This window comes from Otolemur garnettii, unplaced genomic scaffold, assembly GCF_000181295.1.
Source record: "Otolemur garnettii isolate 467f Iridium unplaced genomic scaffold, OtoGar3 scaffold00167, whole genome shotgun sequence".
NCBI lineage: Eukaryota > Metazoa > Chordata > Mammalia > Primates > Galagidae > Otolemur > Otolemur garnettii.
This window is the reverse complement of record NW_003852562.1, coordinates 1190267-1213645: the sequence shown is the minus strand read 5'-3', so window position 1 is coordinate 1213645 and position 23379 is coordinate 1190267. Positions and strand designations below refer to the sequence as shown.

Below are 23379 nucleotides of genomic sequence, written 5' to 3'. Positions count from 1 at the left end.
TCATTGTTGTTTGGCGGGCCCGGGCTGGGGATTCGATCCCGCCACCTTAGGTGTATGTGGCTGGTGCCTTAGCCGCTTGAGCCATAGGCACTGAGCCAAGTTCAGAAATTTTTTCAATGAAATTTATTTAAAATATGCTAAAGAAGCCTGGGGAAATACCCACCTCCTTTCTTCAAAAAACCGAGTCTCAAAAGCTAAATAGATCTCTAACCAACTGTGTCTCCATTATTTCTTTTCTCTTTCATTCATTTCTTTTCTCTTTTCATACCATAATAACGTTTTTGGTATGAAACATAACTCAACTTTGTTCAGAAAAATAAAGTGTAACTTCATTATGCCTTTAGATATTATATATATTTATTTGGTTTAGTTTTCAGCTTTACTATGAAGAAGCTTTAAAATTTGGCTTTCAGATGTTTTTATGTTTTTGCGTATTTATGAATATTTTACACATGAAGAATGTGATATGGAACATTTTATGTAATTTTTCCAAAAAATTGTATATGCATATGAAGAATCTGCTAACTTCAGCACACATTTCCCAGTAATCTCAGGTTCCGGATATTAAGTCCACATGCCCTCTTAAGAGAAGATCGCAAACTCCCAATTCTACATAAATGTTTGCCAATAAATGATCGTAGTCAACATACTTTACAATACATCTTTAATGTTCATATCCTTTTCACTGAAGTTTAAAACAAGAACAAAAAAAGAAGGAAACATAGAGGGAAATCTGATGTTGATTGTATGTATCTGAAATAGCCAGATTGTAATTCATCTTAAACCTGTGATTATTTTTTTTTCCTCTTCTTTCTTTCTTTGCAGGAGTGTTGTGGTACCTGTAAAGAAGCCACCTCCAGGTAGTTTAGCCGTCACCACTGTGGGAGCCTCTAGTGCTGGAAGTGGGCTGCCAACAGGCAGTACCTCTAATATCTTCGCTGCTACTGGAGCTACACCAAAAAGTATGATTAATACAACAGGTATTGTCCTTATATATTTTTGTGATACCTCATCTTTTTCTTTCTGTTTTCTATATATTCATTTTTCTGCTTATTTGATCTTAAAAATTAAAATGCCCTAATTATTTAAAATTATCTCTAAGAAGCTTAGGTTACAACTTTTCAGAGTTTATATTTCTTGTGTACATTTTAGTGGTCATTGGAGAGGACAGTACTGGTTTTGAGTTTTCTCAAAACACATTGCTGTTTAATCTCAGAGTTAAATCAGATTTCTGAAAGATACTTGGGAAGCAAAAGCAAGTGATAATGAGAACACTGAAGTTTGATATATAAAAATCAGGAAATTATATCAAGAATATCAAGGTATACTAAAAATGTTAACGAAAGAAAATGGTTGTCAGGTTGAATCCTAATGTATATTCTTTGCTAATCTTCAGAGAGAAAACAGAGCTCTCCTAAGAACCTTGACTATAGGGACGAGCCACAACTTGATAAAAATTGCATGTGAATAAGAATGATTTCTTTTGACATTTAATTAATTCATAGACTTAGATAATAATTGTATCCAATTCATTCTCCAACAATTTTCTAATGATTCTAGGAACAAAAAATTCCAAATCATTACAAATTTTAAAAGCCTGCCTAAAATAACATTTTTTTTTTTTTTGTAAATTTCCAGCAATGTTCCTGTTGATTATTAGCTAAATAAATCCTTACCCAAATCTTTGTGATTCCATTTTAGGTATTTATACAGCGCAAGATGATCCCTGACTTTTCTTCCCTGACTATAGTAGCCTTCTCTTCTCCAAACTGTATAGCCTTGAACTTTTCCATTTATTATCATTACTTAGATTCTTCCCATTTTTATTAATTTCATAGCTCTTCTTTGTGCTTTCTGTATCTATCTTGTTTATCATACCACCTGAGTCTGACATATCACGAACAACACAGTTATGGGGTTGTAGTAAGTAGAATGTACTCTATTAAGCATATTTATATTAGCAAGTAAAAATCATTAATGGCATTGTAGCAAAGAAAAGAACATCTTTTGTTTCTCTGTATTATAAATAAATATTTATATCTGACTTGTCTGAAAACTTTAAAGTCTTTACTTCCAGCATTATAATTTTATTCTTTGTACTCATTTGGCTTTCTAGAAATAAAAGAAAACTTTTTTAACAAAGGATATTCATAAAATAGTATTACAGTTTTTAATATATGCCAGTGTAGTAGGGGAAAAGTCTACATTTAGTATGGTTTATTGAGTAAAGTCCCTATTCTCATTAGGAATTAGGTAAATTTATCTTTATATGAGACATCATGATATTTTATTTTAATCTCTTTTAAGAATTAATAACAGATACAGAAAATAATGTAGCAAGAGACTTATTGATAGTATAAGGCTTATAATATTACAATGACAAATAAAATGTAAGTAACACTTCTTCTTTAGAAGTACATATACGTAGTGTCTATACATACATATGTTTATATATACTGGGGACGGAAGTCAACATCTTCACTGGTTGCATTGTCCAGTTTAGATGCTGGCACATAGGTGCTGTTAAATGTTATATTGGAAACCCCAGTGAGCAATTCAGTTTTATAGGAATTACTGTAAGATATAATAATATTCAGGAACACTAGATGTCCCTCAACTCCACAGCTAAATTCAATATACTTCGTGTATTATAGAAAAATTGTGTAAAATGGCATCTTCATATCATCGAGGAGAACTCATTATTTTAAAATCAGGTACATCTATACTCATTATAGTTCTGCTTAAGCATTCATCTTCTCAGAATGAGCGTGTGAAGCTGCACTGCCACAAATTTATGCTCAGACAATTCATTATAAACTCTGCCTTAGGTGATGGAAACTAAAAAATATTACAACCTAGCAATAAGAGATAATTTTTACATCTAAATTTGCATTCTTAGCCTCCTTTTATCTAAATTTGTTTCCATTTGTTGATGTCTTCTATTTATACCCCATTTGTAATATTTAGTTTTATTAGATTAACATAAGTAAATCAACTAGATGTTAGTGCAACAGCTGCTATTTAAAATTATGAGTTATTAGTATACGAAAAGCCAAATGATTTTTAATTGTCAAATTTTGTTTGGAAATTCAGATGCATAATTCTTTCAAAATAAGATAATAATGATATAATTATAATTATTTTTAAAATAAATTTATTTTTAAGGCTAAAAATTATTATTTTGGGAACAGGTGCCGTGGATTCAGGGTCCTCCTCCTCTTCCTCCTCTTCTAGTTTTGTGAATGGTGCTACCAGCAAAAACCTTCCAGCTGTACAGACTGTTGCTCCAATGCCAGAGGATTCAGCTGAAAACATGAGGTATGCATAACTATTTGTTTTTTAACTCTTCCTTCTATTTTAATATAGTGAAACAGTATTCAAAAAAAAAAGATATAGTAAGAATTCATGGGTTATAGGATAATGTGTCTTTTGGCTAATTATTTTATTAAAAAATCTGTGATATTATGTTTCAGAGTGTGAACTGAGAGATGCTGAGTAATTTTTAAGCATTGACTGCTGGATTTGTAACTCATTGTCATGTAAGGCACATTAGTATTGCTGATAAAAGTTAAAACCTGTACAAATGGTAACATGATAAAAATTGGGCATCTTTGTGTGGGTAATAAAATATAAACTTTCAAAATAAATCAGCAAAATTATCTATAATATGTTATATCTGGAACTTGAATAACCAAATGTTAGCTTATCTACCATGTTTAAAGAACGTTCCTAGAAGACACTAGCTGTCATTCTTAGAGTAAAATTGTGCTAGCCTGCACACACATGCATATGTGTATATATTCACAGTTTTTATAGAAATATAGCACAAGAAAATCTCAATGAAAGAGCACACTCATGTTACCATCACCCCATTCAAGAAGTAGACAGTACCCTAGACAGCCCCCACATTTTGCTCCTTTCCCTGACATTGTTTATGCTCTTCTTCGGATTTTCCACTCTGATTTTTAATCAGGATACTTGATTTTTAATTAGGATAATTTGTCCTTTTTGAATTTTATGTAAATGTAAGTACACCAGATATATTCTTTGTTTCTGGCTTTTTATGGTCAATATGTATATGAGATCATCCATGATGCATGTAGCAATAATTTGTTCATTCTTGTTTTATTTATTTATTTGTTTATTGTTGGAAATTCATTGAGGGTACAAGAAACCAGGTTACATTGATTGCATATGTTAGGTAAAGTCCATCTTACAATCGTGTCTTGCCCCCAGAAGGTGAGTCACACACCAAGACCCCACCCCCTTCCCTCCTTCTTTCTCTCTCTGCTCTCCCCTTTCCCCACCCCCACCATGTCATTAATTATCATTAATTGTCCTCATATAAAAATTACACTGCTGGTGGGACCGCAAACTAATAAAACCTTTTTGGAAGGAAATATAGAGAACCCTCAAAGAACTCAAACTAGACGTTATTCTTTTTTTATCTCTTTGTATGTGTAATTAACAATTTATTTTACTGATGATAGGATTTGGAATTTTCCATTTTTAGCTAATAAAAATAATACTGCTACTGTGTTTCTCTGAAAATAAGACCCCCAAAAATAAGCCCCAGCAGGATTTCTATGCACTTGTTAAATATAAACCCTACCCCCATAATAAGACCTAGTGATGGGCATGGCTATACAGATACACCATGCATTTCAGCAGGGAGCAGTTAGGTGTAGAATCCATCTGGAATACCTTTTATCTGCCACAGCTCCTTTCTCCTAGCCATTTGCACTTGCGCAGGTGCACATGTGGTAACCACAGTCGCAGACATCCTATTGCACACGTGTGAGCGGCTATGGGAAAGGAGTTCACGCATCACTAGTGCCAGCCCCACCAAGATCGGTTCCCCCGTCAGGTTCCAGAAGAAGATGACTTAACTGTATTTGAATAAATGTAGATTGTCGTATTATACTTAATAAACATAAGACATCCCCTGAAAATAAGCGCTAGTGTGTCTGCTTGAGAAAAAGTAAATATAAGACAGTGTCTTATTTGGGGGGAAACATGGTATGTAGAAAATAATGCCACTTGGAATTGTCATAAGTGCTGTTAGTATGTGGATGTGGTACACATTAGTATGTGTAGTGTTGGGTAGGTAATTTAGAGTGGAACTGCCAGTTCATAATGTTTATACCTATTCAATTTTGTTAGATAATGCCAAATAGGTTTTCAAAATGTTTATGCAGGTTTAGTAACACAGCAGCAGTTTATGAGAATTCCTGTAGCTTTATATCTTTGACAGAATTTAGCATTCTCAGACTCTTTTATTTTAGCCATTCTACTGTGAAAGTATTATGGCCTTCCAGTGTATTTTTAACTTGCATTTTCTTGATGTTTAATGAAGGTGAGCACTTTATATTTATTGGTCTTTTGGTTTTTCTCTTTCATGATTTGCCTGTTGAAATATCTTGCCCATTTTAAAAGTTGGGTTGTCTTTTTTATAAGTTTGTAAAAGTTTTTTTTTTTTTCTATTTTGAGAATGAACCTTTTGATGATTGTATGTCATAGATATATATTCTCCCATTTTTTTGCTTTCCCTATCATTATCTGTATGGCCTATTTGATCAACAGAAATTCAGAAATTGTGTATTTTAAAGTTATTTAATTTATAAATTTCTTGTTCATAAGTTTTTTGTGTTATAGGAGGCTTTGCCTACATTTTTCCTGCTCATTTTCTGGCTTTATTCTTTGCTTTTTATATTTAGGTGTAGAATCCATCTGGAATTGACTTTGTTATTATGATCAGATAGGAGTAATAGGGATGTGAAGATGACCCAGCGCTGTTTGTTTGGAAGACACTTCTTTTCCCCATGCTCTGTCACTTTTGACAGAAATCAAGTGTCTATATGTACTTGATTATGGTTTGTCACACTCTGCCCATTTATCTTTCCAACATAATGTCATAATTATCTGTAGCTTTAATAGAGATCAGTAGGGATCAATATTGGGTTGAGCGAGGTCTTCCTACCTTGACCTTTTTCCTCAGCAGTGTCTACTCTAAACTATTCTTAATGCTTTGCATTTCCATGTAAACTTTAGAATCAGTTTGTCAATATCTGCTTTAAAAACTCATTTCAGGAAGTCTGTTGGAACTGGGTTATATGGCATCTATGGATCTCTTTTAATTTTGTGACTTACAAACTATGAACATCATATATTTCTTCCATTTCTTTAGATTTTCTTAAATTTTTTTCAGTAATGATTTTCTATTTTCTGTATAGAAGGCTTATATTACTGATTTGTCCTTAGGAAGGTAATATTTTCTATTGGTATCTTTCTTTAAGTCACTTTTCAGAGCAGGTTCATTGAGACTGATTATGTTGCTAAATTTTGAATTCACACTTTAATAACTTTCAAATGTATATATTGAATATAAATTTTAATAGTTTTCATTAGTTTACACAGCCATGCAGCCACTAACACAATAAAGATGTAGATATATCTATTACCCTAACACTTCTTTTGCCCCATTTGCAGTTCACACCATCCCTGTCCCACACAAACACTTACATGCTTTTAACATGGTAACTTAGATTTGTCTTTTCTAGGATTTCATGTAGATGGAATCAACAGTATATACTTTGTTGTGTTTGTCTTTTTTTGTTTAAATTAATGATTCTGTGATTCATCTATCTCTTTTTGTTTGTGAGTAGTCCATTTTTTTTTTGGTATATTGTATTATTTGGCCATTACACAATTAATTTGTCTTCTTATCTGACATTAGCCATCTGGTTTTTCCCAGTTTGGGACAGTTATAAATAATGATTCTGTGGATATTTGAGTAAAAATCTTGGCATGGAAACATATTTTCATTTCACTTGAGTAAACACCTAAGAGTAAAATTGCTGATTGCTTACCTTTATAAAAACTGCTGAGCCATTGTACAAAGTAGTCATCTCATTTTATATTTCTGTCATCAGTGTGTAAAGATTCTCCCATATTCTTTTTAACCCTTGGTATTGTCACTCTTTTTAATTTAAGACCTTATCATGGCTGAGTAATCATATCTCATTTGGTTTTACTTGCCCTTTCCTAATGGTTAATGATGGTGAGTATTGCTTTTTTTTGCATATGTATACGGGCCATTAAAATCTTCTGCTAATTTTTAAAAATTAGGTTGTTATTGAGATTTAAAAGTTGCTTATATATTTTGCATATATGTCCTTTGTGAGAAAACCACATTCCAAAATTTTTTGTTCTGATGTGTCAATTATATTTTCATTTTTATTTTTATTAAATCATAGCAGTGTACATTAATACTGTCATGGGGTACGGTGTACTGTTTCTGTATACAATTTGAAATACTTTCATCTAACTGGTTAACATAGCCTTCATGTCTTTTTCTTAGTTATTGTGTTAAGACATTTATATTCTATAATTAGAGAGATTCACATGTACCTTTATAGGATGACCCATAGGCGTGATCCCACCAATCATTCTCCCTCCCTCCACCCTCCCACCCTCCCCTCCCATCCTTCTCCCTTCTCCCCATATTCCTGGGCTAAAATTGAGTTATAGCTTTCCTATGAAAGCTATAAATTAGTTTCATAGTAGGGCTGAGTGTTCCTGTAGCGTAATTGGTTAGCACATGGTATTGATATATTTTCATCTTTAAAATGATTATGACAAAAAGTTTTTAATTTGGATGAAGTCCATTGTCTCAAGTACAATCTTTACCTACCACCATGTCATGTAGATGTTTTCCTCCACTTTTTTCTACAAGTTTTATAAGCTTTAGCTTTCATGTTTAGGTCTCTGATCTATTTTGATTTAGGTTTTGTGTGTACAGTCAAGCAAAGCTTGGGATTTGTTTCTTTCAATATGTACATCAGTGTTTCAGTGCCATTGAATTACCTTGGCACATTGGTTTAAAATCAGTTGACCACCTATGTATGGGTCAGTTTCTAGATTCCATTCTGTTCCATGACCTATATGCTAACACAGGCCTGTTTTCCTTTATGTAGCTTTATACTGTCTTGAAATCAGGTAGTGTAAGTCCTCTAATTATGTTCTCTTTTGAAATCTCTTTGACTTTCCTAGGTTGTTTGAATTTTCATAAAAATGTTAGAACTGGCTTATCAAATTTGAAAAAGAAATCACTGAAATTTAAATTACAATAATCTTGGAACTTTAAATTTGTAGACACATTATATGGTAATAATATTGAGTATTTTACTTAAGAATATATTTCTGTTGTCAACTTACTGTTTTTCATGATTAAAGTCTTATTTTTATGTCTTATACTTTCCATATCTTTGATGCTAATACAAATTAAACTTTTGACTGTAAATTTCCATTTGAGTGTTAGAAATCAGACAGAAAAAGAATACATACTTTATGATTACAATTTTATAAAGTTATAAAAAATACAAAGCAATTTATCTTAAAAAAGAACAAAGTGACAATTGCCTATGTCATTTTTACCTCATTAAAGCTTAAACCTGGAAAAAAAATGTGTGTTGGTAGTATTTTGGAAGATAATTGATTTTTGTGTATTGACTTTATATCCAAAAATATTTTTTAACCCACTTAATTTAAGTAAAACTTTATAGATTATTTAGAATTTCCTAAGCTCAGCTAATAGCTGTATTTTTTTTTTTTGTAGTTTTCTTAGTATTTTCTTTCCTTTTTTTTTATTGTTGGGGAATCATTGAGGGTACAGTGAGCCAGTTTACACTGCTTGCATTTGCTGGGTGAAGTCCCTGTATTAGTAATATCCCCCCCAAAAAAGGGGGCCACACACTGTGCCCCCCCACCCTTTCTTTATCCCCTCCCCCATTCCCCCACCATGTACTTTCTGGGAAAGTTTTAAATTAAAGATCCTATTTCTTTAATTGTAAGTGGATATTCAGATAACTGTTTCTTTTTGCATCTATTTTGGTCCTTTTTGGCTTTAAGGAATTTAGCCATCATACCTAAGTTGTTAGATTTATTGCCATTCCAGATGTTTTATTTGTGTCTTTTCTCTTTTTATCATTATCAGAATGGCTATTGATTTTTTTAAATACAATGATTTTTCCTCCCTAAATTGATCCCATATTCATTATTTTATTCCCAATTATTTCCTATTTTCTTTTGCCTAATTTGTTATTGCTTTTTTTTTATTATATCAAGTTTGCTTGGGTTTCCTCTTTTCAGATCTTTGGGTGGAAACTTAGATCAGGGTTCTACAAACTATGGCCCATGGGTCAAATTATTCTGGCACAGTTTTTATAAATAAAGTCATTAGAATACAGCAACACTCATTTGCTTGTGTATTGCCTGTGACTGCTTTCACATTACAGTGGAAGAGTTAAACAGACACAGTATGACCTAAAAGCTTAAGATATTTACCATCTTTTTTTAAATCTCCAAATAGCTTTTATTTTTATATTTATTACAGGATAATATGAGGGCATAAAAACACCCATTCTCACCATGTCATAAGGAAACTTGCATTAGACTGTTTATCACAGCTTAACAATGACAATTGCAACCAAAAGCAGCCGGGCGTTGTGATGGGCGCCTGTAGTCCCAGTTACTCGGGAGGCTGAGGCAAGAGAAACACTTAAGCCCAAGCGTTTGAGGTTGCCATGAGCTGTGATGCCATGGCACGCAACATAGTGAGACTCCTCTCAGAAAAAAAATAAAATAAAATAAAAATTGTTCTGTCTGATCCTTTGGAGCTTTCATGCTTCATGTAAGTTGACTGCTATTCAGCCAAAGACTTAGGGTTCTGGAATTGTTTCTCTTTTTAGCTGCTGCTTCTCAGGGACTTTGTCCTGCAAATTCTATTTATACCTTCACCTTTTTGACCTATGTTCTCAGTCTTGACAACTCTACAGTATGCTAAGCTATGTATTTGCCATGACCTGGAAATAGTTTCATGAAAGAAACATTCTCGATGTGGATTGCACCTCACTGGCTTCATTTTCCTCAGTGTTCACGGTCCTGTGGTCCCTGTATTGTCTGAAAATAATTGTTTGCTATATTTGTCCAATTTTTTAACTGTTAACGTAGAAGGTAGTTTTAGGTCATCTTACTCCTTCAAGGCCAGAAATAAAATTATATATTTTCATGATGTTATATATGGTTTATTTCATAAATTTCTTTTTTATTATTTTGTTTCCATTCCAGTATATTGAACTAATTTCTAAAACCATAAATTCACTTATTATTCCTAATTATTTTTGATAGATTGTTTCCAAATGTATATGTATGTACACAACTATGTCATGTATGAATACTGAGTTTTTCCCCCATAACAATTCTTAAACTTTTAAATTTCTTTTCCTTGACTTACTGTATCACCTAGCACTTCCAATGCAATTTTCTAAGACATGTTACAGCAGGCATCTCATTTCGTTCTTCCTATCAGATGGAAAATTTTGAGCATTTCGTCATTAACGATGATTTTTCTAATTATTATATATAGTTGTCATCAAACATAACTATACATTATTGTTTTTCCTTAGTGCAATAGTTTTCAAACATCAGCATCCATCAGAATAACATGGAGGACTTATTAAAACATAGATTGCTAGGTTCTGACTCAGTGGTTTTCCAGTAAGGAGTCATAATTTGCATCTTTAACAAGTTCCACAGAGAAACAGAACCAATAGACTGTTTATATGCATGTACACATATATGCATGTACACACATGATTTATTTTAAAGATTTTGTTCATGTGACTAGGGAAGCTGAAAAGTTCCTGTATCTGCAGTCTTCGAACTAAAAACCCAGGAGAGCTGAAATGTAGTTCTAGTTTGTGATCAAAGGAGACTCACTGTATAAGTTCTAGTCCAAAAGCTGGCAAACTTGAGACTCAAGAAGAGCTGACATTTCATTCTGAGTCAAAAGGCCAGAGTAGACCAATGTCCTACCTTTGTTTTTTAACTCAGCCTTTCTGTTCTGTTTCTGTGTTCAATTGATGAGATGAGGTCCATTTACATGAGGAAGGATAATTAGTTTTACTCCATCCACCTATTAAAAGAAATACTCTTTACAGTCACACCCATTGTACAGTTTAACCAAATGTCTGGGAATTCTGTGGTCCAGTTTAATTGACTCATAAAATTACTATTGTGCTAGGTGTTGCTGGTGCTGTCAGTCTAGAGAAACAATCACTAAGTGATTGTGCTCCACAGTGCAATTATGCCCTTGATTTGTCAAAGGCCTCTTTCTTAGCATAATCTAACTTTATTTATCCTACATTTTGCAAACGTGCATGCACATATGATGACATGTATATGAATGCATCTTAAATTTAAATCCCATAAGAGAGTATACTTATTTTGTTGATCAACATCTCTTTAGATTTACCCAAATGTTTATCATTTTCGGTGCTCATGATTGCTTTCTGCGTGTCTGATTTCCACCTGTTATCATTTTGCTTCTTTTTTGGAGGACACTCTGTATTATTTCATGTGATGCAGTCTTCTAATCATGAACATTTTCTGTTTGTATTTATTTAAAATTCTTTGAAATTCACTTCCTTGTTTTTAAGGATATTTTGAAACAATGCCAAAACCTAAGTTACCATTTATTTTCTTCTTCCCTCTTTTTTTTTTAAGGCTAACTGCAGTCTTATTGTTCTTTCTGTGTCCCACCCACATCCAGGTGAGGTCTGTTTTTAAGATAGTCTTTGTCTTTGGTGTTTAGCAGTTTCACTGTGGTATTAGGTGATGTGGGTTTGTATTTCCTTTGTATTTATCTTGTTTGGGATTTGTAAAGAGTTCTCAAATCTGAAGTTTGGTGACCTTCATTATATTAGAAAATTTTCAGCCAGGCTGGGCATGGTGCCTCATGGCTATAAACCCAGTGCTGTGGGAGACTGAGGCCAGGTACATTGCCTGAGCTCAGGAGTTCAAGACCAGCCTCAGCAAAGCAAGACCCTGTCTCTACAAATAGAAAAACTAGCCAGGCGTTTGGGCAGGCACCGGTAGTCCCAGCTACTTAGGAGGCTGAGGCAAGAAAAGAAAAGAAAGTTCTCAGCCATAATCTCTTCAAGTATTGTTTCTGCCTCATTTGATCCTTTTCCCGGACCTTGATTTACACAAAATTTAGACATTTTAACATTTCTCACTTATCTTCCTATCACCTAACCCCTATTTCTTTCTCAGTGATTCTGAGTATTTTCCTTTAACTTATAATCTACTAATTCTCTCTTGATCTGTGTCTAATTGTCTCAGTTCTTAAGTAAAATTTTTTTTAAGTAGAAGAATTTCCATTTGATTTTTTATAGTTTAATATTTTCTTCTAATTTTGTGTCTTTAGTTGTCATGGATGTAAATATACTTACCCTAAATTTTTTGTATCATCTTTTGGCTTTCTCATAAAGCTACCTCTATGATCTTATATGGGTTTTTTTTTCTTTTTTTTTTTTTTTTGTATTTGGTAATATCTTATTTATTTCTGTGTTATTTGCTGATTTTATAATGTTAAAGACCTTTATTATATGAAAAATGGTGACGATAGTATGAAGGTACAAAATAATGTTTTCTTTCGGAATGACATTTACATATTCTGAATGACATTTTACATACAGTAAAAACTGTATGCCCTAGCAATCTAGATGACCTTAATGCAGCCAAGGTTAAAATCTGCATCTTTTTATGTTTGAATAGTATACCATGATATACATATAACACAAATTATTAATCCATTCATGTGTTGAAGGGAATGTGTTGTTTCCACATGTTTGTGATTGTAAATTGTGCTTCTAAAAACATTTGAGTGTGGATGTTTTCATGATAAAAATGTCTTTTTTCATTTTGAGTAGATAGCTAGTAATGGGATTGCAGGATTTAAGGATAGGTCTGCCTTTAGCTCTTTGAAGAATTTCCATACTTCTTTCCATAGAGGCTGTATTAGTCTGCAGTCCCACATGTATAAATGTTCCCTCCTTTTTGCAGCCATACTAGCATCTTTTGTTTTGGGACCTTGTGATGTGGGCCATTCACACTACTATTAGGTGATATCTCAAAGTGGTTTTGATTTTAATTTCTCTGATAAATGGGGATGATCAGGTGGTGCCTGTGGCTCAGTGGGTAGGCCATATAGTGAGGGTGGCGGATTCAAGCCCAGCCCTGGTGAAACTGCAACAAAAAAATGGCCAGGTGTTGTGGCGGGTGCCTGTGGTCCCAGCTACTTGGGAGGCTGAGGCAAAAGAATTGCCTAAGCCCAGGAGTTGGAGGTTGCTGTGAGCTGTGACACCACAGCACTCTACCGAGGGTGAAATAGTGAGATTCTGTCTCTTAAAAAAAAAAAAAGAAAGAAAGAAAGAAAGAAAAAATAAATGGGGATGATGAACATTTTTTCCTAGGTTTATTGGCCATTCTTTTCTCATGAGAAAAGTTTCTGTTAATGTCTCTTGCCCAGTTTTTAACACAGTCATTTGCTCTGTTTTTGTTGATCTTCTTGAGTTCTTTGTAGATTCTGGTTATTAGCCCTTCGTTGGGTTTGTAGCATGCAAGTATCTTTTCCCATCCTGAAGATGTCTCTTTGTTTTTTTGATAGTGTCCTTAGTTGTGCATAAAATTTTTAACTTGATCAGGTCCTATTTATTTATTTTTGTTGCTTCTGAGATTGCCAGTGGGGTATTCATGAATTCTTTCATAGGCTGATAAGATTAAAGAATTTTTCACAAACTTTCTTTTAGGGGTTTATAGTTTTGTGTCTTAGATTTAAATCTCTTATCCATTATGAGTTAATTTTTGTAAATGGTGAGAGGTGCAGGTCCAGTTTCAGTCTTTTACATATGGTCTCTCCCAAGACTGCTTAGCAAATAGGTATCCTTTTCCCCCAGTGTATGCTTTTGTGTTAGCTTTGTCAAAGATGAGATGGCAGTATGAGGCTGGTTTCATCTCTAGATTCTCTGTTCTGTTTAGATCTAGGTCTCTTTTATGCCAGTACCATACTGTTTTGATCATATAGTCTTGTAGTATGACCTGGTTATGCTGCAGATACAAAATCTGGTTTTTAAATTAGGTCAGCTATTCAGGGTTTATTTTGGTTTCACATGAAACATGTAACTACTTTTTTCAATACTTCAAAGTATGACATAGTCATTTTAGTGGCAATTTCATTAAATCTGTAGATTACTTTGGGTAGTATAATCATTTTAACAATGCTGATTCTCCTATGACACAAGCATGATCTTCCATTTATTAATCTCCTTTACTATTTCTTTTCTCAGTGTTTCATAATTTTGTCTGTAAAGATCCTTCACATCCTTTGGTAAATATATTCCAGAGTATTTAAATTTCTGTGGTGCTTCTGTGAAAGATAGTGTGTCTTTGATTTGTTTCTCAGCTTTACTGTTGTTGGTGTATGTGAATGCAACTGATATATCCTGAAACACTACTACATTTCTTGATCACTTCCAGAAATCTCATGGTTGATTTGTTTGGGTTTTCTAAGTATAAGATCTTACCATCAGTGAAGAAAATAGTTTTACCTATTCTGTCCCCATTTGAATGCCACTGATATCCTTTTCTTGTCTTATTTCTTTGGCTAAGACTTCCAGCACTATATTCAATAGTAATGACTATAGTGAGCATCCTTTTTGTTTCAGTTCTAAGCAAGAATGCTGTCAGTCATTCTCCATTCAGTATGATGTTACCTGTTGGTTTGCTACAGACGGCTTCTATCAGTTTCAGGAATGTCTTACCTATCCCCATTTTCTTAAGGGTTCTTATCAAAAAAGGATGCCGAGTTTTGTCAGATGCTTTCTCTCTGCATCTGTTGAGAGGACAATATGATCTTTGTTTTTACTTCTGTTTATGTGGTGAATTATATTTACAGATTTGTGTATATTGAACCAGCCCTTGAATTCCCTCAGATGAAGCCTGGTTATGATGATTTTTTTTTTATGTGTAGCTGAATTCTCTTTGCTAAAATTTTATTGAGTATCTTTGTATCAATATTCATTAATGAAATTGGTCTACAGTTTTATTTTTTTGATGAACCATTTCCTGGTTTGGCATCAGTAAGATTTTGCTTCATAGCAGAAGTTAGGGAGGGTTCCTTCCTTCTCAGTGTTTTGGAATAGATTCTAAAATATAGGTTCAAACTCTTCTCTGAAGGTAGGAGACTAAGGACATTTTCTTTGTTATTGTTGGAACCATTTTTACAGTTGTTTCAATTTTCATTCTTAATGGTAGTGTGTTAAGGAGTACTTTTTCTCCCTGACTAGGGAGGTAGTGTTATTCTAGGAATTTCTTTATTTCCTACACATTTTCAAATTTCTGGACATAGAGATTTTTGTACTATTCAGTTATGATATTTTGTATTCTTGTGATAGATGTTATTTCCCCTTTTTGTTTCTGAATGAACTTATTATAGATCTTACTTTTCTGTTTGTGTTTAACCTGGGCAAAAGTTTATCAATTTTGTTTTCTTTTCAAAGACCCAACTTTTTGCTTTGTTAACTTTCTGCATGGTTCTGTTGTTCTTCATTTCATTTAGTTCTGATCTGATTTTGGTGGTTTCTTTTTTTCTGCTGGTTTGGTGATTGGATTGCTCTTCCTTTTCCAGACAGTTTATTTGCACTTTTTCTTATTTCTGGATGTGGGAATTTAATGCAGTGAATTTCCTTCATAGGACTGCTTTTGGGGTATCCAAGAAGTTTGGTAGATTGTGACCTCGTTGTCATTTTGTTAAAGGAATGTAATCATTTTCTTCTTTGTCTTATTAACCCAGCTAAAGTTCAGCAATAAGTAGTGTAGTTTCTATGACTTTGTGTGTGATATTTCTGTTGAAATTATACTTTTATCCCATCATGGTCTATAAAGATACATGGTAGAATTTTTATTTTTGTAAATCTCTTAAGGCTTGTTTTGTGAGCTATTATGTACTCAATCTTGGGAAATGACCCATAAACTGATGAGAAGAATGTATGCTCCATTGTATTGGTGTGAGATGTTTTGTACATGTTTGTTAAGCCCGTTTTTTCTAAAGACAAGTTTAAGTCCAGAATTTTTTGTTTAATTTCTGCTTGGAGTTTCTGTACAGATCCATCAGTGAGGTTTGAAGTCCCTAACTATTATAGTGGTCTTGTTTATCAATTAGTTTAGATAAGTAAAATTATTTTTCTTAACTGAGAGCACCTGAATTGGGTGGCTAAAATTTAAAATTGATTTGTCTTCTTGATGAATTGTTCTCTTAATAAGTATAAAATGCTCACCTTTGTCTTCTTTTTACTTTTGTTGCCATAAATACAATAGTATTTGCTACGAGTATCACAAATTCTGTTTTCTTTTGGTTTCCATTAGCATGGAATATTGTTTTCCAGCCCTTTAACCTGAGTATTTATTTGTCCATGCGGTTTTGATGCATTTTCTTTTTTTTTTTTTTTGAGACAGAGCCTCAAGCTGTCCCCCTGGGTAGAGTGCCATGGCATCACGGCTCACAGCAACCTCCAACTCCTGGGCTCAAGCGAGTCTCCTGCCTCAGCCTCCCAAGTAGCTGGGACTACAGACGCCCACCACAATGCCTGGCCATTTTTTTGGTTGCAGCCATCATTGTTGTTTGGCGGGCCCAGGCTGGGGATTCAAACCCGCCACCTTAGGTGTATGTGGCTGGCACCTTAGCTACATGAGCCACAGGCACCGAGCCTGATGCATTTTCTAAAGTCAGCAGATATTAGACTTGAATTGTTGTATCTAATCAATAAGACTATGTCTTTGCAGTGTGAAAATTAAGCCATTCACATTTATGGAGAGAATTGATAAGAAGGGTGTATTTCTGTTCATCTTTTTTTTTTTTTTAATTGTTAGGGCTTCATTGAGGTTACAAAGAACCAGGTTGCATTAATTGCATTTGTTAGGTAAAGTCCCTCTTGTAATTAAATCCTATCTCCCCAAAAGGTGTATTACATAATGTGACTCCCCACCATCTTCCCTCCCTTCCTCTTTCTGCTCTCCCCTTTTGCCACCCCCAGCATACACTAGGACATTAATTATCCTCATATCAGAATTGAGTACATAGGATTCTTGACTCTCCATTCTTGTGATGCTTTACTAAGAATAGTGTGTTCCACTTCCATCCAGGTTAAGACAAAAGATATAAAGTCTAGATCTTTTTTAATGGCTGAATAGTATTGCATGGTATACATATACCACAGCTTATTAATCCATTCCTGGGTTGGGGGACATTAAGGCTGTTTCCACATTATGGTGATTGTAAATTAAACAGTCTAGTGCAAGTGTCCTTATGGTAAAAGGATTTTTTTTCTTCTGGGTAGATGCCTAGCAACGGGATTGTAGGATCAAATGGAGGTCTAGCTTGAGTTATTTCAGGTTCTCCATACTTCTTCCAAAAAGGTTGTATCAGTTTCTAGTCCCATCAGCAGTATAAAAGTGTTCCTTTCTCTCCACGTCCACACCAGCATGTACAGTTTTGAGATTATGTGATGTGGGCCAGTATTACTGTGGTTAGATGATATCTCAGGGTGGTTTTTATTTGCATTTCTCTAATGATTAAAGACACTGAGCATTTTTCACATATTTGTTAGCCATTCATCTGTATTCTTTTGAGAAAGTTCTATTCATCTCTCTTGCCCAGTGATTTAAAGGATTATTACCTCTTTTTATGTTGATCAATTTGAATTCTCTCTAGATCCTAGTCATCAAGCTTTTGTCTGATTCAAATTATGCAATATCCTTTCCATTGTGTAGGTTGTCTATTTGCTTTGGTTGTTGTCTCCCTAGCTGCACAGAAGCTTTTCAGTTTAATTAAGTCCCATTTGTTTATTTTTGTTCTTGTTTCAATTGCTGCAGAAGACTTCTTCATAAAGTCTTTCTCCCAGGCCAATGTCTTCAAATATTTTTCCCATGCTTACTTTGACTATTTTTATCATCTCAAGCCTTAATTTTAGGTCTTATATCCATTTTGAATCAATTTTTCAGATTGGAGAAAGGTGCAGGTCTTATTTCAGTCTCTTACTTGTGGGTATCCAGTTCTTCCAGCACCATGAATTCTACAGGGATTCTTTCCCCCAGTGTATGTTCTTGTTTGGTTTATCAAAAATTCGGTGGCTGTAAAATGTTAGTTTCAGCCTTAGGCTGTACTACAAGACCATAGTGGTCAAGACAGCAGGGTTCTAGCACAAAAATAGAGACATAGACATTTGGAATCGAATAGAAAACCAGGAAATGAAACTAACAACTTACAACCACCTAATCTTCGATAAACCAAACAATGACTTACACTGGGTGAAAGACTCCCTATTCAATAAATGGTGCTTGAAGAACTGGATATCCACATGCAAAAAACTGAAACTGGACCTGCACTTCTCCCCACTCACAAAAATTGATTCAAGATGGATAAAGGACTTAAATTTAAGGCATGAAATGATAAAAATCCTCAAAAATACTGTTTCCTGGGGAAACATTTTAAGAAGAAGAGTGCCAAATAATAACCAAAATACAAATGGGACTTAATTAAACTGAAAAGCTTCTGTACAGCTAAGGAGACAACAACCAAAGCAAATAGATAACCTATACAGTGGGAAAGGATATTTGCATATTTTGAATCAGACAAAAGCTTAATAACGAGGATATATAAAGAACTCAAATTAATCCACACGAAAAAAGCCAATAATCCCATATATCAATGGGGAAGAGAGATGAACAGAACCTTCTCTCAAAAAGACAGAGGAATGGTAGCAAACATGAAAAAATGCTCATCATCCTTAATTATTAGAGAAATGCAAATTAAAACCACCCTGAGATATCATCTAACCCCAGTGAGAATGGCCCACATCACAAAATCTCAAAACTGCACATGCTGGCACAGAAGTGGAGAGAAAGGAACACTTTTACACTGCTGTTGGGACTGGAAACTAATACAATCTTTTTGGAAGAAAATATGGGGAAACTTTAAAGAACTCAAGCTAGACCTCCTGTTTGATCCTGTAATCCATTACTGGGCATCTATCTAAAAGGAAAAAAAAAAATATTTTATCATAAGGACACTTGAACTAGACTGTTTACCCCAGCTTAATTTACAATCACCATAATGTAGAAACAGCCTAAATGCCCCCCAACCCAGGATTGGATTAATAAGCTGTGGTATATGTACACCTTGGAATACTATTCAGCTATTAAAAAATGGAGACTATGCAGCATTTGTATCAACCTAGATGGAAGTGGAACACACTATTATTAGTAAAACATCATAAGAATGGAGAAGCATGAATCCTATGTATTCAATTTTGATATGAGGACAATTAATGACATGGTGGGGGTGTGGGGATAGGAGAGAGCAGAGAGAGAGAGAGAAGAAAGGAGGGGAAGGGTGAAAAGAGCAGAGAGAGGAGAGGAGGGATGGAGTGGGGTCTTAGTGTGTGGCACATCTTGTATCCTCAATGACTCCCCAACAATTAAAAAAAAAAAAAGATGTTAGTTTCATCTCTTGGTTTTCTGTTTGGTTCTTGATTTCTGTCTCTATTTTTCTGCCCAAACCATTTTGATCAGTATGGCCTACAGTTGCTTAGGCTGATGCCCCTGGCTTTCCTTTTATGACTAATGATTGCCTTTCTTTCTGGTTCCATACAAAATGAAGAACTATTTTTTCCAAGTCTTGAAAGTATGATATTGGCATTTTAATAGGGATACAATTGAATCTGTAGATTGCTTTGGGAAGTGTAGACCTTTTAACAATGTTGATTCTTCCCAACCATGAGCATAGTATGTTCTTCCATTTGTTAGTATATTCTGATATTTCTTTTCTTAAGGTTTCATAATTTTTTTTATAGAGGTCTTTCACCTCTTTCATTCACTATATTCCAAGGTATTTCATTTTCTTTGAAGCTACTGTGAAGGGGATTGTGTCCTTAATTAGCTTCTCATCTTGGCTGTTATTAGCATATGCAAAGGCTACTGTTCTGTGGACATAGGTTTTTTACCCTGAGACATTGCTATATTTTTTGATCACTTCCAGGAGTCTTGTGGTTGATTCTTTGTGGCTAAGTATAACATCATTTCATCATCAAAGAGGGAGAGTTTGACCTCCTCTGCTCCCATTTGGATGCCCTTTATTTTCTTCTCTTGCCTGATTGTATTGGCTAGAATTTCCAGCACTATGTTGAATAGTAGTGGTGATAGAGGACAACCATGTCTGGTTCCAGTCCTCAGTGGAGAAGCTTTTAGTTTTACTCCATTCAGTAATATTTTAATATCCAGTAAAATATTTGCTGTGGGTCTGTTGTAGATGGCTTCAATCAGTTTAAGAAATGTGCCATCCAACTCAGTGCCTATAGCTTAGCAGCTAGGGCGCCAGCCACATACACTGGAGCTGGTAGGTTTGAACTCAGCCCAGGACTGCCAAACAACAGTAACAACTACAAACAAAAAATAGCAGAGTGTTATGGCAGGTGCCTGTAGTCCCAGCTACTTGGGGGGCTGATGCCATAGAATTGCTTAAGCTCAAAAGTTGGAGGTTGCTGTGAGCTGTGATGCCACGGTACTCTACCAAGGGCAACATAATGAGACTCTGTCTCAAAAATAAATAAATAAATAAATGAAATGAAATGAAATGAAATGTGCCATCTATGCCTATATTCTTCAGTGTTCTAATTAGAAAAGGATGCTAGATTTTATCAATTGCTTTTTCTGCATCTATTAAGAGGATCATATGGTGTTTATTTTTGCTTCTATTGCTGTGGTGAATTACGTTTATGGACTTGCATATGTTAACCAGCCTTGCATCCCTGGGATGAAACCTACATGATTATGATATATGACTTTTTTTGATGAAAAACTATAGTCTATTGGCTAGGATTTTGTTGAGAATTTTTGCTAGAAATAAAAAAGTAAAATCTTTTGCTGGGAAATTAGTGAAATTGATCTGAAATTCTCCTTCTTAGTTGGGTGTTTTCCTGCTTTTGGTATCAGGGTGAGGTTTGCTTTGTAGAATGTGTTGGGAATAATTAAATTATTTTTAGAATAATTTCTACTGGATGGGAATAAGCTCTTCTTTGAAGGTTTGATAAAATTCTGGTGTGAAGCCATCTGGACCAGGGCATTTTTTTGTTGGGAGATTTTTTTATTGTTTCTTTGATCTCAGCGCTGGAAAATGGTCTGTTCAGGAAAATGGCTAAGTCTAAGGAGGAGAGGGTTTGATTCCAAATGTTGATCAATTTCCTTCACATTGTCAAATTTCTGGGCAGAGTTTCTTGTAGTATTCAGAGATAATCTCTTGTATCTCTGTGGCATTAGTTGTTATTTCCCCTTTATCATGTCTGATTGAGGTTACTAGAGATTTTACTTTTTTATTTCTAGTTAATCTGGCCAAAAGTTCATTTATTTTATCTATTTTTTTAAAAAAAAAAACTCCTTGTTTCGTTAATTTTCTGAATGATTCTTTTGTTTTCAATTTCATTAATCTCTGATTTAATTTGGATATTTCTTTACTTCTACTGGGTTTAGGCTTAGATTGTTCTTTTTCCAATTCCATAAGTTAGTTTGTAAGTTTATGTGCTCTTTTTCTTTTTTAGATGTAGACATCTAAAGTGATAAATTTTCCTTATGATACTGCTTTTGCCATATCCTACAGGTTTTGGTAGCTTGTGTCTTCATTGTTGTTTTGCTCAAGGAAGTTAATGATTTCCTCTTTTATCTCTTCCTAAACCCAGCTATCATTCAGCATAAGGTTGTTTAATTTCCATGCCTTTGTATGGGATTGAACGTTTTTGTTGGAGTTGAGTTCCACCGTTAGTGCCTTGTTGTCTGAGAAGATACAAGGTAAAATTTCAATTATTTTGATTTTGTCAAGGTTTGATTTGTGTCCCGGGATATGATCTATTTTGGAGAATGTTCCATGGGCTGATGAGAAGAATGTATATTCTTTAGCTTTAGGATAGAATGTTTTGTATATGTCTATCAAGCAGAATTGTTCCAGAGTCTCATTTAAGTCCTTTGTATCTTTGTTTAGTTTTTCTTTAGAGGAACTATCCACCTCTGTAAGAGGAGTGTTAAAATTCCCTGTTATTATGGTGGCATACAATATCATATTGCTCAGACTAATTAAGGTCTGTTTCAAGAATCTGGGAGTATTTAAGTTGGGTGCATAAACATTTAGAATTGAAACATCTTCTTACTGTATTTTTTCCTTGACCAATATGAAGTTTCCATCTTTGTCTTTTTTTTTTACTTTAGTTTCTTTAAATCCACTTGTATCTGAGAATAAGACTGTAACCCTTCTTTTCTTCTGAATTCCATTTGCTTGAAAAATTGTCTTCCATCCCTTAACCTTGAGTTTTAATTTGTCCTTCAAGGCTAGGTGTGTCTCCTGGAGACAGCAAATAGATGGCTTGTGTTTTTTTGTTTGTTTGTTTGTTTATTTTTTAATTCAATCAGCCAGCCTATGTCTCTTCAGTGGTGAATTCAAGCCATTAACATTTATTGAGATAATTGATAAGTACGATGGAGTTCTATTCATTTTATTTTGTAAAAGTCCATTGCTTAGTTTTATCTTTTGCATCATTGTAGAATTTGGGTTTTGTCCTTTAGTTTGGAGATGTTTAGTTTGCTGGTGGTCCATTGAGGCGGTCAGTGTGTAGCATAGGTCTAAGTATTTCCTATAGAGCTGGTCTTGTTGTGGCAAGCTTCTTCAATGTTTGCAGATCAGTGAAAAATTTCATTTCTCCATCAATATTAAAGCTTAACTTAGCAGGATATAGGATTCTGGGCTGAAAATTGTTCTGTTTACGTAGATTAAAGGTGTGTCTTGGAGAAGCTTGATTTGAGTTGAGATGACCTGGGCTCTGACATCCCTCTGAAAGGAGTATATGGGAATCTTTGGTGATATTTGGGAAATTTTCATTTATGATATCTTTTAGTAGGGCTTCCATTCCTCTGGGGCATTCTTCTCCTTCTGGTATAACTCGTATGTTTGAATGTTTCATGAAGTCACATAATTCTGTCCATGAACATTGTGCTTTCTCTCTCTTTTGTTCTATCTCTTTAACTACCTGAGTTAGCTCAAGAGCTTTATCCTTTATCTCTGATATTCTTTCTTCTGCATGGTATAGTCTGTTATTGATACTTTCTACTGCATCTTTAAGTTCTTTGATTGATTGCTTCAATTCCTTAAGCTCTGGTATATCCTTTCTAGATTCTTCATATTGTTCATCTCTTAATTGATTTTGTTTTGGGATTTCCTTTTGGTTATTTTCCACTTTCTCAGCAATTTCCTTCATTGTTATTACGATCCATATTTTAAATTCCCCTTCTGTCATTTCTAACATTTCTTTGTGGGTAGAATCTGCTTTAGTAGCTACCTCAGGATCCCTTGGGATAGTTGCTCTGGTCTGGTTTTTCATGTTGCCAAGATGTTTCCACTGTTACTTCCTCATGAGTGGTTTTTTTTTTTTTTTTTTGTTT

At 34.2% G+C, this 23379-nt stretch overlaps 1 protein-coding gene across 1 annotated transcript in view; it reads left to right on the top strand.

The window, feature by feature from the left end:
* NBEA (neurobeachin) overlaps positions 1-23379 on the top strand; it is a 719303-nt gene that overhangs the window by 241293 nt on the left and 454631 nt on the right. The window contains exons 32-33 of the mRNA XM_003800132.3: positions 826-980; positions 3192-3318. Coding sequence (XP_003800180.1) covers positions 826-980; positions 3192-3318 — 282 coding nt within the window. The remainder of the gene's footprint in view (positions 1-825; positions 981-3191; positions 3319-23379) is intronic.